We start from the raw sequence: 16373 nt of genomic DNA, 5'->3' as shown, positions 1-16373 counted from the left end.
GTAAAACTAAAATTAGCTTTGGGAAATAATGCAAAACTTAAATTCATTTTCTTGATAATTTTCTTCCTTAGAAGCATGGCCCCAACTTAGCTTATATTACCAAACAGAAATATGATAGCAATAATACAGAGTGAGTTTTTCTTTAAAGAGAGCAAAAGATGGCAACTCACCTTAGAACTAGCTGCAGCATCACATCTTCACAGTGTAAACCGATGAGAGTTCTAAATAACGCCAAGGACACCACACAGAGCTGGGAGGCAATAAACACACATTCAATTTCAGACATTGGAAGGATAGCTCTACTCCCCACAGGTGGTAAATAAATCAGAATTACAAAATAAAACAGCCTTTTTTAGCAGTTTGGCTAAAAACATGCTGCTGCCAGAAAGAATGTGTATTCAAATTATCAGTTCTCCTATAAGATTTGATTTAAAAGTCTATGCCTGGAATTATGCCATTAATCAGAAGTACCCTCCTACAAAATGCCTCGTCTCATATTTCCAACTTTAAAAGATCCAGATAAACATGCCCCCTAGATTCCCCAATAAACACATGTGCATGCCCACGTGAGCACACGCACACACATGCACACACAAACTCCTACTTAAGTCATTTGTTTTCCTAAGTTATTTTCAAATAGGACATTGGTTATTTATAAGACAGGACTAACAGAAAATTGCATATACTCTGGCCACCTCTCCCTCTAGAGTTCTCAGCCCCAAGCCTCAGCTCTTCTTGACTTGTCTCTTGGCTTTGGGGCAAACATTCTCCTTGGTTCCATTTCCTGTAGTGTGATAATACACTTTTCTCGAAGTTCATTAAAACACAAGAATTCTGTCAATCTCTGATTTCCAAAAAGGAAAGATAAACAGCCAAACAGGGAAAACCCAAAGGTGTATTATAAAATCGTCATGCCTTTTGGGGAGTAAGCTTTAATCATTCTATCAGGCAGGCCACTTAAGTAATTTAGGCCCTCATTTTTGCATAGGAGAGTAAGCGCTAGTCTGTCTTCTAGGCAGGATGGGCTCAAAACCTGGCCACTGAAATCCACGATGTTGTAGAGAAATAGCTGTACTTGGCCTGTCCCAAAACATCTCCTGTGCTCAGGACAGGTCAAACCTTGTAGTTAGCCAGAAGCAACATATTTCATCCCATTCGTTCCACACCTTTGCACATGCTGTTCCTTTGCCAGGAATGCCTTTTCCTGTCTCCTCCACAGGCCAACCCCTACTTATTTTCAAAGAGGTACCTTAGGCATCATCTTCCCTAGGAAATCTTCCTTCTCCTTCTCCCAGTGTTACCACTCAACACACCTCCTTTCCCCAGTCTCAGGGAGGTGTCCTTCCTCTACATTGCCATAGTAACCCCTGCATATCACTGTCTAGGGTGCTCAGCATGGTATATTTGTCTTTTTATTATTGAGTTGTAGTTCTTTATTCTATGTGTGAGCTCCTTATCAGATATGTGATTTGCAAAACTTTCTTCCCATTTTGTGGGTTATCAATTCACTTTCTTTCTTTTTTTTTTTTTTTAAAGATTAGCACCTTAGCTAACATCTATTGCCAATCTTCTTTTTTTGTTTGTTTGTTTCTTCTTCTCCCCAAAGTTCCCCAGAACACAGTTGTATATCCAGTTGGAAGTCCTTCTGGTTGTGCTATGTGGGATGCCACCTCAGCATGGCCTGATGGGCAATGCCATGTCCACACCCAGGATCCGAATAGGCGCAACCCTGGGCCACTGAAGCGGAACGTGTGAACTTAACCACTTGGCCACAGGGCCGGCCCCTCGATTCAATTTTTTAATGGTGTCCTTTGAAGCACAAAAGTTTTCTCTTGTTTACAGATTTTCAATTTCTTCTTGAGTCAGTTTCAGAAATGTGTGTCTTTCTAGAATTTGTCCTTCTCATCTAAGTTATGCAATATTTTGGCACACAATTGTTCACAGTATTCTCTTATAACCCTTTTTGTTTCTGTAAGGTCAATAGTAATATCCCCTCTTTCATTCCTGATTTTAGTAATTTGAGTCTTCCCACTTTTTTTCCTATCTAAAGGTTTGTCAATTCTGTTAATCTTTTCATAGAACCAACTTTTGGTTTCATTGATTTTCTCTATTGTTTTTCTATTCTCTAACTTATTAATTTCTGCTCTAATCCTTATTATTTCCTTTTTTCTGCTTGGTTTGAGTTTGCTCTTCTTTTTCCAGTATCTTAAAGTGGAAGGTTCACTTAAGTGAGTTGAGATCTTTCTTCTTTTTTAATGCAGCTGTTTATAGCTATATATTCCCCTCTAAGCAGTGCTATCACTGCATCCCATAAGTTTTGGTATGTTGCATCTTCATTCTCATTTACATCAAAGTACATTCTCATTTCCCTTGTGATTTCTTCTTTGACCCACCGCTATCTAGGAGTGCTGTTTAATGTCTATATGTGAATTTTCTTTCTGTCTATAATTTTTAATTTCAATCCATTTTGATCAGAAAACATACTTGATGTGATTTCAATCCTTTTCAATTCATTGAGGCTTGTCTTATGGCTTAGCATAAGGTCTGTCTTGGAGAACATTCCTGTGCACTTGAGAAGAATGTATATTCTGCTGCTGTTGGGTGGAGTGTTCCACAGGCGTCTGTTAGGTCTAGTGGTTTATAGTGTTGTTCTAGACAATTTCCTTGCTGACCTTTTACCAAGCTGTTCTAGCCATTATGGAAAGTGAGGTATTGAAATATCCAACAAGTATTGATGAATTTTCTATTACTCCCTTAAATTTTTCACTTCATGTATTTTAGGACTCTGTTCTTAGATGTATATATATTTACAACTGTTATATCTTCCTGATGGGTTGACCCTTTATCACTACAAAAGTCTTTCTTTCTCTCTAGTAACACTTCTTGTTTTAAAGTCTATTTTGTCTATTATTAGTATAGCCACTCCAGCTTTGTTTCAGTTGCTATTTGCATGACATATCTTTTCCCATCCTTTAACTGTCCATCTACTGGTATCTTTGAATCTAAAGTGTATCTCCCTTAGACAGTATAGAGTTGGATCTTTTTTTAATCCAGTCTGACAATCTCTGACTTTTGATTGAATTTTTTAATCTACTTGCCTTTAATATTATTATTAATATAGTTGAATTTATGTCTGCCATTTTACCTTTTTTCCTGTATGTCTCATGTTTTTTTGTTTCCCTATTTCTCTTTTACTGTCTTCATTTGCATTAAGTGAATATTTTCCCTAGTATAACATTTTAATTCCTTTAATTACTTTTTTCATTATATTTTTTAAGTTATTTTATTGTGGTTGCTCTAGACTTTACAATATACACCTCATCAGACTCTACTCCAGATTTATACTAAATTAGTTCCAGTGAAATATAGAAATATTATTCCTACATAGCTCTGTTCCCTCTCTCCTCCCCTTTGTGCTATTATTGTTAGACATATTATATCTATATACATTACAAACTCAATAATACACTGTTAAATTATTATTCTTTTGCTTTTAAAACAATAATTGCAACTAAACAGACACAGCCTTTGGGAAGAGGGTTGCAAAGGGTGACACTAGTAGTATAAGTGGATTTTTAAAGTTAATCAGAGCTCCAAACTAAATAATGACTACCTAAATTCACAAGTGCCCAGACTTCCATTCCAAAACATTTGCAGACAGAAATCTGCTCTCTAATACCCAGACTTGAGACAGTCTGGTTCCTCGGCTTTACCTGCACTTAAGTCCATATGTTCCCCTACATCCTGCCTCTTCAGAAGCACACTCTGCTAGATCTACAGAAGAAAGTGCCAACCCAGATAAACTGAGAAAAACGTCCCATGAAAGGCATGTAAGTGCCACCTCCCTGACAAAAGGATTTCTGATAGCAAAACACATTATCTAGTTCCAAAATAGAAAGGTAATGACTGCAAGAAAAAAACAGGGAAAAGAGAGAAAAGAGAACATCATAATTTTATCCCAAAAACAAACTCCCCTGAAATCTGTTAGGAGTTATAAATTCCTCTCCTCTGGGCTTTCCTTACCCGAAACGGGGTGTTGATTCGGCTTGTGAGAGTATCAAGGATGTGGACGTTCTCGTGCTGGTGCAACAGGATAAAACGGAGGAAGATCTCAAGTAGTGCTGGTTCAGAGATGCTACGTAGGAAAAGGTCCAGATATGCAGTTGTGGTCATGACCTCCTCCACAGTCACCTAGGACCAACGACAGAGTGAGCACAGGTAAGCATCCTCTCGATGCTGTGATACATGCCTCCCGAGTGGCCTCTGGCCTCACCACAGTGACTCCATCAAGGCAAGAACACGCCTGCCACAAGAACATACTTCAGAGCTTCATCTGAAGCCTATAACCTATTCACATTCCACAATACCTCATGCTGCTTCTGCCCTTTAATTCGGTAAGAAAAAAGCAAAGGCATGAAGAAGCAATTCAAGTGTTCTGACAACACTAATCATCAAATGCAGTTCAAATACCATAAAGATTTTAGTGTGTAATCACAAAGGGGAAAAAAAGATAATGGAAAGTATTTACACTGTCAGTAAAGGATTAATTAGAAAGCTCAGTATAACTTGTTTCATTATTAGTCACTCAACAAATACTTATTGGGACCTGCTACGTACAGGAGCTAGAAACATAAGAACATATTTACTGTCCAGGAAGATGGGTTATATATATGATTTAACAAACAAAATAATAATAAATGACAAATGAGAAGTACAGACACAAAGTGCTGTAGATATTCAGACACGTTTCTGGAAAGTTGCGAGTCAAATTTTTATAACTGAATAATATACATAAAGTGTTATTTATAAAGTACTAAAAGAGTTTACCGCTTATAAAGTAACTGTGACTTTTTTTATAACACAAATTAAGATTTTCTATGTGGTGTGATTTTCCCATGCAGTAAAATGTCAATCTTTCAGGGAATAGAAAACTCTGAAGAGTCAAGTTTTTCAAAGAGCTGAGGATTTGATGCTTAACGCATCAAAATTTTAATTTTAAACATTTTGATTGGGAATATTTTAAGAGCTATATACATTTCTTTGTCTTCCTAAAAGCAGACTATAACATCTCTTGCTGAATAAGGATCATCAATGGCTTTATTGTCTATAGTACAGAAATACTCAAATTGGGATGCATGAAAATCACTAGGGAAACAGCTCAAAATTTCAGATTCTAACACTATACCCTAGAGATCTTAGAAATCTCCCCTGTCATGAGTCTAGTGCACTTGATGCTAAATGAAACAGATGGTGATACTTTTTGAGTGATTACATCATCTCTTTTCCAGTTTTCCATCTTCTTTCTTCTTCTCTTTCAAAGTGTTAACTATCACTTTATCATATGTTAAAGGGTTGTTCTCTCTCTCTTTTTTTTTTTTGGTGAGCAAGACTGGCCCTGAGCTAACATCTGTTGTCAATCTTCCTCTTTTTGCTTGAGGAGGATTGTCCCTGAGCTAACTTCTGTGCCAATCTTCCTCTATTTTGTATGTGATATACCGCCACAGCATGGCTTCATGAGCCGGTATGTAGGTCCACACCTGGGATCCAAACTTGTGAACCCTGGGCTGTCAAAGCAGAGCATATGAACTTAACCACTATACAACCAGGCCAGCCCCCCCGGGCCATATTTTTATAATACAATCATGCATCACTTAAGGACAGGGATACATTCGGAGAAACACATCATTAGACAATTTCGTCGTTGAGTAAACATCATAGCGTGTACTTACACAAACTCACATAGTATAACCTACTATACATCTGGGATATATGGTACTAATTTTATGGGACCACCATCGTATGTAGTCCTGTCATTGACTGAAACATCATTATTTGGTGCATGACTCTATGTGCATTCCTTTTCCCCTTGCAATTTTCTGCTTTCAAAATCCACGAATCACTTTAGAAACCACATCTCCAAATCTGCTATATAACCGTAGCTACACCCTACGTGGCTGCATCTATACATAAATGCTTAAATCACTTTTATAAATTTTCTTGGTTCTTAAGTACATTCTGGATAGATAAATCCAGATGGATATTACTGAATCAGTTTTGTCTGTTTTCTTTATTCTAAGCAAGGCATGCCTATACAGTACATTTGAATCCACTCTCTCAGAATCTACTGAGTGGCCTGAGCACTGCATCAGAGTGGAAACACCCTCCTCCCTCCAGCTCAGCACCAATGCTCTGAGCCCTCAAAGATTCAACATACCACTGTGTCAGATGACCAACTTTAAAGGGCTCTCTGTGGCCCAAATACAGCAAAGGGAACAGGTAAGCATCAATCACTTGCCAAATAAATTACCTTGAGAAGAGTGCTTCTCATGGGCAGCCCCTGCTTCTATCCTCGGGTTTTCTGGTGTTCTCTAGTCTCAAGCTCATGGTGCTCTTAATGCTGTCCTGGGACACATGCTGTCTTTTCCTTTATTATTTCAGGGCAATGTAGAGTCTGGCACACAGAAGGTACTTAATAAATGTTTTCTGGATAAACGACAGCCCTCAAGGATCTAGTGATTTACAATTGCCAGAGTTGAGCTTAATTTTTAATTCTCCCCTCTTCTCTGCATGTGTTCTGAAGGCTTCAGGGACTGGGGACATTTTTTATAAAGACGTATGAAATAAGTGACGTCGCCAAGTATAGCTAAGGGGGAAACTCAAAACAACTCTACACACATAGTTCCATTAGCTCACGGGTTCCTCGACTGCAATCTCAGGGTCCTCTGGCAAAAACTTAATCCAAAATCATTTAGATAAAAGTCTAATCCCTCACAATCTTGGTCAACAGAAAAAAGTAGCACTAATCATTCCAAATGGGCCCTGCCTGTAGTTTCTGCAATACCATATTTTCAACTTACCTAGTGAGCACTGTGGAGCTGACGTGTCACGCAGAATCCAGGAGCTGCCTTTGCACACCACAATGCAAAGAATGCAGCATCAGCTTTTCCCCCCTTACGTGACACATGACCTTAATAAGCTCAAAAGCACAGCAATAAACTCTTTAGAATATAAGTCTCAGTCTTTGGGGGCGGACATGAAAGGAGGGCATTAGCATCTATTGTTTACTACTCTTAGGCTGGATAAATGAAAAGATTTAATTTTTTTTTTTTTTAGAAATCAAAGCTGTCATTTATAAGCTAAGAGGATTTAAGAAAGTACTCGGAGGGGCAGCATTTACATAACGTGCTATAAATATTAAAAACTCATTTCCATTACGCATCAAGTCACAAACTCTTTATAAATCGAGGTCATACTCACCTTAAACTAACCCAAAGCAGGAAAATCTGGTTTCCTTCTCTTTCCATCTCTTCCCTCTACCATATTCTCAGAGCCCTGAGAAGACTTTTATCCCAGAAAATCTTTTCTGCCACATTGTCTTCCTTTTCAGAATCTTCTTCTAATTCCCCACATAGGCAACCTCCTTCACAAGGATGAGACCAGAGGCTAAGCGTGATCACCTGAAAGCTAGCAATGAACCACCAGGGGAAAGCGACTCTGCCATGCAGAACGTAAAACTGAAGCTTCTGCTAATGCCCCAAAGAGGAAGTATTAACAAAACAGGAGAGCAGCCTCCTCTTCATGGTCCAGTTATGAAGAACCATCAGTTGTTGATGCAAGTAAGACCTTTTGCCTTAGAGATGATCGTCAATATTTATTGACCTTGTTCTATAAAGAATTGCAGAGAGCTACAAATTTACACAGAAATTCTAGTACAGTCATGCACTGCATGACAACTTTTCAGTCAACAACAGACCACATATACAATGTTGGTCCCCGAGATTAGTACCATATAGCCTAGGTGTGTAGTAGGCTATACCATCTAGGTTTGTGTAAGTACACTCTATGATGTTCACACAAAGACGAAATGGTCTAACAACGCATTTCTCAGAACATATCCTTGTTACATGGCACATGACTGTAGTTGAAATAGTAAATGAGGTTTGATCTTACTATCATATAATTCACAATGATAAAGTTTAAGGATTCTAAAGCTTCGGAATGTTATTTCTTACCAAAGGTAGACCACAATGACTGCAATAACGTAAGGAAAACTTTTTACCACAATCAAATAAATTATTATTGACAAGATAAATAACAACTGTGAGCCCAAACAATACATCTGCTTAGACATTCTTATATGCTTACTTTTCAGCCCAAGTTCTAGAATGGAGCCCTCACTCGGGTACTTCATTTTACTGCTATCAAGTCCAGTTTAGTCTATCCTTTGAAATAAATCTTTTCACCCACTTTCTCCACCCTCCGCCAGCCCTTATCTGAGTCCTCCTTCATGCCAAGCGCCGTTCTCCAATCCCTTAAGCTGGTGTTTTTCAAACTACAGTTTGAAACGCAGAGGTGGACAGTGAAATCAATTTATTGGTTTGCTAACAGTTTAGACCAAATTCAAACAGAAAATACTAGAGTACATTGTCTGCAGTAAGGGTACATGCTGTTTTGTGAAACTTTTGTATACATATACTGTTCAAACTGTATGTAATACAATATGTTGTATATGTATGTGCCTTGTTATATATTCAGTTACATATATATGTCTATGTTCATATATATACACATATATATAATAAATTTCTGGCTGTGGAATGCAGTCAAAAACATCTGAAAAACACTAAAGTAGCACTGCAACAACCAAACCCACTCACAGTCCTTTCTGCCATCCTCTCGCCCACCAGCTCAGTTGAAGTCAGTTCTCTGAACAGGACAGCAAATGAATTTATGGTCAATCTACTCCTTTTTAATCTTGGCCTAAGAGCTCCGACAGTGTATTTTTATTTTTTTATTAAAATCTCAAGCTTCTCAGAAATGGACAAAATAGTTTGTTTCCTTTTAAAAAGGGAGTGAGTGGGAAGGGAAAAGTTGACACTATCTGCCTCATTCCACTTCTGTAAAGTCAAAACTCTATCAAAAATGAAGGCCAGGACCAAGCCCAGCCATCGTGCCCACAAGTGAGCGGCACATTAACTTAATGCACAGCGTAGGAGTGAAATTGAGCACACAGACCCTCTGACCTGTCTGCAATCGGCTCTAGTTGGGCAGTTCTATTTGCATCTAAATGAGCATCAGAATCCTCCCTATAATGGCAGGTCTATATGTGTCCTGAAAAATACATTTCCCACCTGCTAATTGTTTTTTTTTTGTGATCCAGTCACATTGGAACAAACAGATGGGTCCTACCTTTTGTCACTCAGGCAGGTGGCAGGCAGTAGGGTCAGGTGACTGTCACACCCTCTCCAAGTCAGAAGCCACCCTTTCCTTGGCTTTTCCTTTGATGTAGAGGAGAAAACTAGCTGGCTCACCGAGTCATCTGTAAGCTCAGCTCCAGTGGCTCCAACTGGAGAGTTAGGAAACATTGAGACCCAGGTGAACCCTGCCCGCTGAAAGCAGCAGTGAGGAAAGGAAAGATGAGGCTGGATCGCGTGGAACAGGAATGAAGGAGTCTGTACAGAGGACACAGGCTCAGAGCCTGCTCACTGCTGCCAGGGAGAGACAAGCTACTGGACAGGCAGGAGGCATGTCCACCGAGCGCAGCCAAGAGCAGCAGCTGCATGGGCTCTTCACACCTTCTGCCCTCCAAGGACACCGAGCGCAAAGAAGAACATTCAAGAACAGAAGGGAAGACAGACACTCCAATTCTCAGCAAGCGGCCCCAGTGTCTCAGCCAAAACTTCAGGAGAGAAACTATTCAATTATTCCAAGTCTGAAAAGAGTCTGCAGTTGATGATTCAGGCTCCCACCCTCCTGGCCCCCTCCCGCCTCCCTTCTGCTCCTTGACCTCTCAGTTACACGCTTCATTCACACCACAGCCAGAAACGGGCTGGGGAGGTAAATGGAGGTGATATCCACAGCCCGTGAGTTTGGCTATTTCTTCCTAAAATATCTGAGGAAGGGAGAAATTAAAATGTTGGCTAGAATGAGGACTTCAGCAAAAAATTTTAAGGAAAAGATGTTGAAAAATATAGCCAGTGTCTTCCCCTTATTCCCAGGATTTCTTCAATGTGCCTGTAATATGTTAGTATATCAATATTTTAATATAATTAATTAAATCAAATATTAATTAATTAATTCTATACAATAAAATTCCTCTTGCCCATCATCAAGCTCTCCCTGGAGGAATCAGAAAATGACTATTTCCAAAGCCTCCCCTCCTATACTATGTGTGTATAATTTGCACCCCACCACTTCATTACGATATAACTTATCAGACTGTAATTCAATATACGATCCACTGTATCTGAACCTCATCCAATAAAGTTTAGTTACTGAAATACTCCAAATACCACATAAGAAAGGCTCTGAGGTCAGAATTAATAGGGAAAGTGTGGGGTATTTTAGCTCAGAAGCAAAGATCCGAGGAGTATTCACTTGACCCATCCCTTCCTGTTTACTAATTGTTCCGGAAAGATCCTTCTTAGTTGCAATATGAAGCAGCATAGAGACAACAATATCACTGCCGAGTTTTTGAGCACCTCCTGTGTAATTAAGGACTCTTCTCAGCATATTGTTTCAGTTCTTTCAATCTACACAGTCTTATGAGAACCGACTTGATCTAAAAAGGAAAGATACTTATTGAAGGGACCGTGGGTTAGCTAAGAAGCAGGCTTAGAAAGGAAGGGAGGGCTGACACCAGGAAACACAAACGTCCACGAACCCTCTTCTAAACTCAGACAGGGATTACCCAGCTTCCTTTGGCGACACAGCTCAGTAGGTCTCTCCGAGCAGAAAGCATCCTTCATCAGAAAGGAAGATTCCACCTGCTGTAATTTAAAGTGTGCCCAACCCTGCCCTCACGTTAAGAAGTGGTGATGGAGAAATGCTGTCCCCCAAAACTCAACTTTCCTTCCTATTCTTGAATTATTAAACCCCTCCACTTCCTCTTTTCTAGACTAAGTCCATTCCCTTTCTCGTTTTTCTTAATGCATTTATCCATCCTTTAAGATGCAGACTTACTGGAGAAACGAGTATGTCTGACCTACAGTGTGAATTCTCAAAGCACCTGCTGCACCGGCAGGTAGTCAAAGGGTAATCAATAAATGTGTCAAGATGGAAATCGGCAGCCCTGTTACTAACAAAAACACTCGGTTTTCACAGCCCGTGCTGGGGATGCCTTCATTAGTGAGGTAGTCAGATTAATTTGACAATACGTGAATAGCAGAGGAAATTTTATGGTGAATAACACTTCATTGAAAATACAGAGCCTAACTTATGCCACGCTCTTGAATTATGGCAACCTAGAAAAGTGATCCATGGGGAAAAAAAGAAATGCTTCCTCAGGCTTCCCCCTAATTTCTCTTCTTGATTAATTAGACAGTACTATTGAATTCTGATGAGACTGACTTTAAACCCAGCAGTAGAGGGGAAATGGCTCATACGACAGAGTCTCAACCAGCAGCTGCTTTAGAATGAAGTATCTGAGAACAGTTATAAGAAGGTGGCATCTAATTCTTCCTGGCCCCCATTCAATCTGCCTACTGGGTTAAATGCATCCTTTGGGTGTGGAATCTTATACACAGACCAATTTTCCTAGACACCAAAACTATAACAAAGGCACGTTCTGATGATAAGAGACAGATTTCACTCCTGGCTTATTTTCCATGAGAGACAGAAAGACCTCAACATAATGGAAGACTGAGGAAACACACAGGTGTCTGCCCAAACGAATTCAGTAATTCTAGTCTTTCTGGCTGCTTTTCTCTGTTCTCCCAAACCTGCTCATCATCTGGCACTGGATAATCACAGGGTAAGGCACTCTGAGGAGCATCCTGTCAGAGCTCTTCTTCCTCTATCTCACCTGAAATGCGCAAATGAGAGGAGAGGGGGCCCTTAAAAAAAGTTAGTGTGGGGCAAAAGAAAATTATACCAAGAAGGTAAAATAAACAGCTTATAAACTTCCTTTCTGTTTTCCTTGCTTTTTGGTTTTCTTACAACTACCTGAAGAAAAACCTGCAGCGCATTTGTGCTGATAAATTTTTAATGTTCTCTTAGGAGAGTGCAGAGAAAGAACAAAAGATTCACACCAACTTTCAGACCAGATTCTCCCTCCCCTCTCCACGTTTGTCTCCGAGACGAACACCACCTGGCTGCCTTAGATAAGGTGGGGTTTTGTTTGAGTTATTTCTTGTATTTCTCTGGGTAGGGAGGGTAGGACCCTTCCTATCTTGTATTTCTCTGGGTAGGGAGGGTAGGACCCTTCCTATCTTTTCATAATTCTGATGCTTAAGAACTGAATCCTTCGGTACAGCATTATCTCCCTCATGCACTTGTTGAAATTTAAAAGAAAGAAAGAAATCTAATTTTCCATTTCAAATCAAAAGTAAATGTAAGCTTAATTTATAACCCTAATTTTCCTCTCCTACAATGGAGAGAAGTGACATGAAGCACTACAGAGAGGTCAGAGATGAGGAGGCTTCAAAGTACTTTACACTGATTCAGACTCATTATTACTCTGTGCATGCGTGCATGTGTGTGTGGGTGGGGTGTCTCTGTGTTGGGGGGTGTGTGTGTGTGTGTGTGTTAAGACAATGAATTCGGTTTGGTCTCCGAACGTCTATAATTTTTTATAGTAAAACCAGGTGAGAAGAGCTGTACTAGGAGAAGGGGCAGAATCAAGTATGTCCAGGGTCAAATGTTTAAGGCCACCTCTAGGCTACCTGAGACCCAGACTCTGAGCCAAAACCAGTCCATATAGTGCATTTCTGCAAATTAGTAAAAAGCGTTCCCCTGGGCAGAGTAGCTGCTCAGGCCCACAATTTGTAAGCAGAGGCATGGCCAGAGCAGAAGGTGCTTTCTGCCAATTAGATAAAGGAGCCCCTTCCTGTGGGTGGACACAGCCCCATGCAAGGGCACACAGTCCGGAAAGCAGGATATGAACTTCATCTCTCCTCCCTGCCCCCTCAGCAGGGCATCCTTGAGCAGTGGACAATCTCAACAACACTACACTTGCCCAGTCTGTGCTCTTCCAATAATTTTAATAACAGAAACTTCCAACTTCCCATCAATACAAACAAAATTTTGTTAACACGGAAGAAACTACTAATTATCTCCCCAACATTCATTCTCCCTTTCTTCCTTGGGAATAAACCCTAACTTTATAAAAGCTAAAAAACTACATTTCCCTTCTTCCTTTGCATCTAGGTGTGGCTGTATACATCCTGGCCAGTGAAGTATAAACAGAATTGGTGTATGGACTAGGAAAGGGTCAATAAAGGGAATTTTCTGTTACATAAAGGGAGTTTTCTGTGATCTACAGCTAAACTTTACACAAATTGATATAGTGTTTTCTCTGAAAATAAGATTTGCTTTGTAAGTAAATTGCTATAGAGAGCTCATCTCCAGCACTTAAAATAGTGCCTGGCATATACTGGGTATTCAAATATATTTGTTGAGTGAATGAATTAATAAGTGAATGTTTTATACCAAAAGAAAACCAACTAACATTTGCAGACCATGATAAAGCAGAAATGTAACGTCAAGACTAATCTCATAATCCATTCTCCAAATAATCCTCCAAAGCATGAGAATAGTGTTTTTCAAACTTTTTTAACCATGACCCATCATAAGAATTATATTTTATAACATATAATTTTACCAATACTAAGTATAATGTATTGATATTTTCTATTTTATTGTTTTTTTTTAAAAAACGTTTTCTTCTTTTTCCTTTTTTTTTTTTTTTGAGGAAGATTAGCCCTAACATCTGCTGCCAATCCTCCTCTTTTTGCTGAGGAAGACAGGCCCTGAGCTAACATCCGTGCCCATCTTCCTCTACTTTATATGTGGGACGCCTGCCACAGCATGGCTTGCCAAGTGGTGCCAAGTCCGCACCTGGGATCCGAACCGGTGAACCCTGGGCCACTGAAGTGGAACATGCGAACTTAACTGCTGTGCCACCAGGCTGGCCCCTATTTTATTATATTTTTAAGTGCTAATTGTGACTTGTCAAATTGACTTTGTGACTCATTAATGTGACAAAACTCAGTGTTTAAAAATTCTTTTTAAAATATATAGATACTTTCCATTAATTCATAAACAAATAAGAGCCAACACTAAAGTTTAATTTTTTAATGAAAAACCTAAAATATTTAAAATTTAATGGAAAGAAACAGTGGTAGAAATAACCAAAACTTTGTGCTTACTTTGATATTTTTATATTAAATATGCTCACTGATGTTTTGGGGTCTCTATAACATAAAACAAATACAGTTATGTGTCACATAACAATGTTTCAGTCAATGATGGATTGAATATACGACGATGGTGTCATAAGATTAGTACCATATAGGGGCCAGCCCCGTGGCCTAGTGGTTAAGTTCAGCATGCTCTGCTTTGGTGGCCTGGGCTCAGTTCCCAGGCACAGACCTACACCACTTGTCAGTGGCCATGCTGTGGCAGTGACCCACATACAAAATAGAGGAAGACTGGCACAGATGTTAGCTCAGGGTGAATCTTCCTCAAGCAAAAAGAGGAAGATTGGCAATAGGTGTTAGCTCAGGGCAAATCTTCCTCAGCAAAAAAAAGATTAGTACCATATAGCCCAGGTGTGTAATAGGCTATACCATCTAGGTTTGCGTAAGTACACTCTATGATGTTTGACAATGCATTTTTTCTGAATATATCCCCATCATTAAGCAACACATGACTATATCAAATGTGCACTGGAAAAATCTGCCTGGGACTTAGGAGGAGCTGAGAGCTGGCTAGTTGACCTGTCTTCCTCCCATATCAACTCTGGCCTTCTAGTCCACAGTGGCAAACAGCAGCATCCTCTGTGTGCACTCATCAAAGCTAGGCTGTCCTTTCTCCAAGCTTCGTTCCTAACTTTCTGCTCTGGGTGGTTAAGTACTTATGTTAGCTGTTCTTTCTCTTTGCTAATAACAAGGGAATCACAAATGTGCTTCCTTTCTAAGCTGGAATTCTCAGTCTACAGATAATAATTTAAGGAAGAAAAAGGCATCATGGGTTAGTAAAAAAATGGACTACAGAAGGAACATAATAAAACACTTGCATTTTAATCCTTAGTATCTGGTGACCTTGGGCAAGTCAAGTAATCTTTTGGCATCTCAAAATGCTACAGCTGTAAAACAGGCATGGTGCCTTGACCTGCTGTGTCATCTAGCATGGTAAATTTACATACGTCAGTGAAAAGTTTCACAATGAGATGTGGTGAAAGCTTCTGTGAAAAATGCCTTCCTCCACAGATTTTGGTGAGAACGTGAAGAAGTGAGGCTCTACAAGATAATAGAAAAGCACTTTGGAACACTTAGTGGACTCCCTAATGCAAATAGAAAGCCACCGCAGAAACCTGCTGTGGATAATCTAATATAAAGAATTGAAAAAATCATCTATTTCATATCCTCTATTCCTCTCACAAATAGTAAGCTCACAGACTTTGAACATTTCTTTTCAAATCATGAGCCTTAGTGTTCTCAGCTATAAAATGATGGTGCTGAACGAGATGATCTATCCTCTCAGTTCCAGAAATCCGAGATTCTTTGATCCCATGTGAATGACGTGAAACAAGAGCTAATCTCAGTTCCTTGCTTTGGTAATTTTATCTGCCAGCATAATCAACACGTCACTCTTCTAATACAGTGATAAGGGTGCTAGCCACTTTCTTTTGATACATTTATTTAACCAACTGCATATTTTTTTAGTGTTTTTCAAGTGTACAATATACTAGCAGCTGAGGATACACAAAAGAAGTATAAGAAACATCCTGTCCCTCGTGGTACTTAGAGCAGTTGACTGGTAGAGCTCACATGATGAAACAAGCGCTAAACTGCGTGGTCCCCAGTGAAAGCTCAGCAGCAGTTTAGAGATGAGAGGAATCAGCGTGTGCTTAAGCACAAAGCTTAGCCCAACATGGGGACTGTACTGGGATTTAGACTTGACAGACTTAATATTTTAGACAGACAGACAGGAAATGGAAAGAAAATTCAGCAGGAACATGCTAATAAGAATAGAAGACGATGAGGACACTGCTCTGACTTCGGATTTGCACTTGAAAACAGTGGGGGAAGGAAGGTTAATAGGCAGGATGAGCCAGATTAGGAGGGGTTTTCAGAAATAATTGAAGGAATCTGGATTATCTTCTGCAAGGAACAGGGACCATTACAGGTTCCTGAGCATAGGAATGACAGTTAAACCACCCCCTATTTGTTTTTTAACATGAATTACTACTGCCAAATTTGCTAGAACTTAGGAAGGTTGGAATTTTGTAGACCTGATAGAGAAAAATGAAGTCTCCAATCCTAATGTTTCCTCCCACATGCAGGATCTCCTAAGAGAGGATTTGTGGCCTCTGTCTTCCTCCCTCAGTACCTCTTCCCCTGGGGAGGAGGAGTAACTTGTCCTTTTGATGA

The 16373-nt window shown here is 39.6% G+C and overlaps 1 protein-coding gene across 9 annotated transcripts in view; it reads right to left on the bottom strand.

Annotated features, from left to right (window-relative positions):
• FHIP1A (FHF complex subunit HOOK interacting protein 1A) overlaps positions 1–16373 on the bottom strand; it is a 220458-nt gene that overhangs the window by 31591 nt on the left and 172494 nt on the right. For all 9 annotated transcript variants that reach the window (XR_006887927.1, XM_046656304.1, XM_046656303.1 and 6 more), the window contains 2 exons: positions 4024–4191; positions 171–250 (listed from right to left, as the gene is read on the bottom strand). Coding sequence is in view for 8 of the 9 variants with exons in the window: in XM_046656304.1 (XP_046512260.1) it covers positions 171–250; positions 4024–4191 (248 nt within the window). In the remaining variant the exon portion in view is untranslated. The remainder of the gene's footprint in view (positions 1–170; positions 251–4023; positions 4192–16373) is intronic.

Source organism: Equus quagga, chromosome 3 (genome assembly GCF_021613505.1).
Source record: "Equus quagga isolate Etosha38 chromosome 3, UCLA_HA_Equagga_1.0, whole genome shotgun sequence".
Taxonomy (NCBI): Eukaryota; Metazoa; Chordata; class Mammalia; order Perissodactyla; family Equidae; genus Equus; species Equus quagga.
This window is presented reverse-complemented; position numbering and strand designations above follow the sequence as displayed.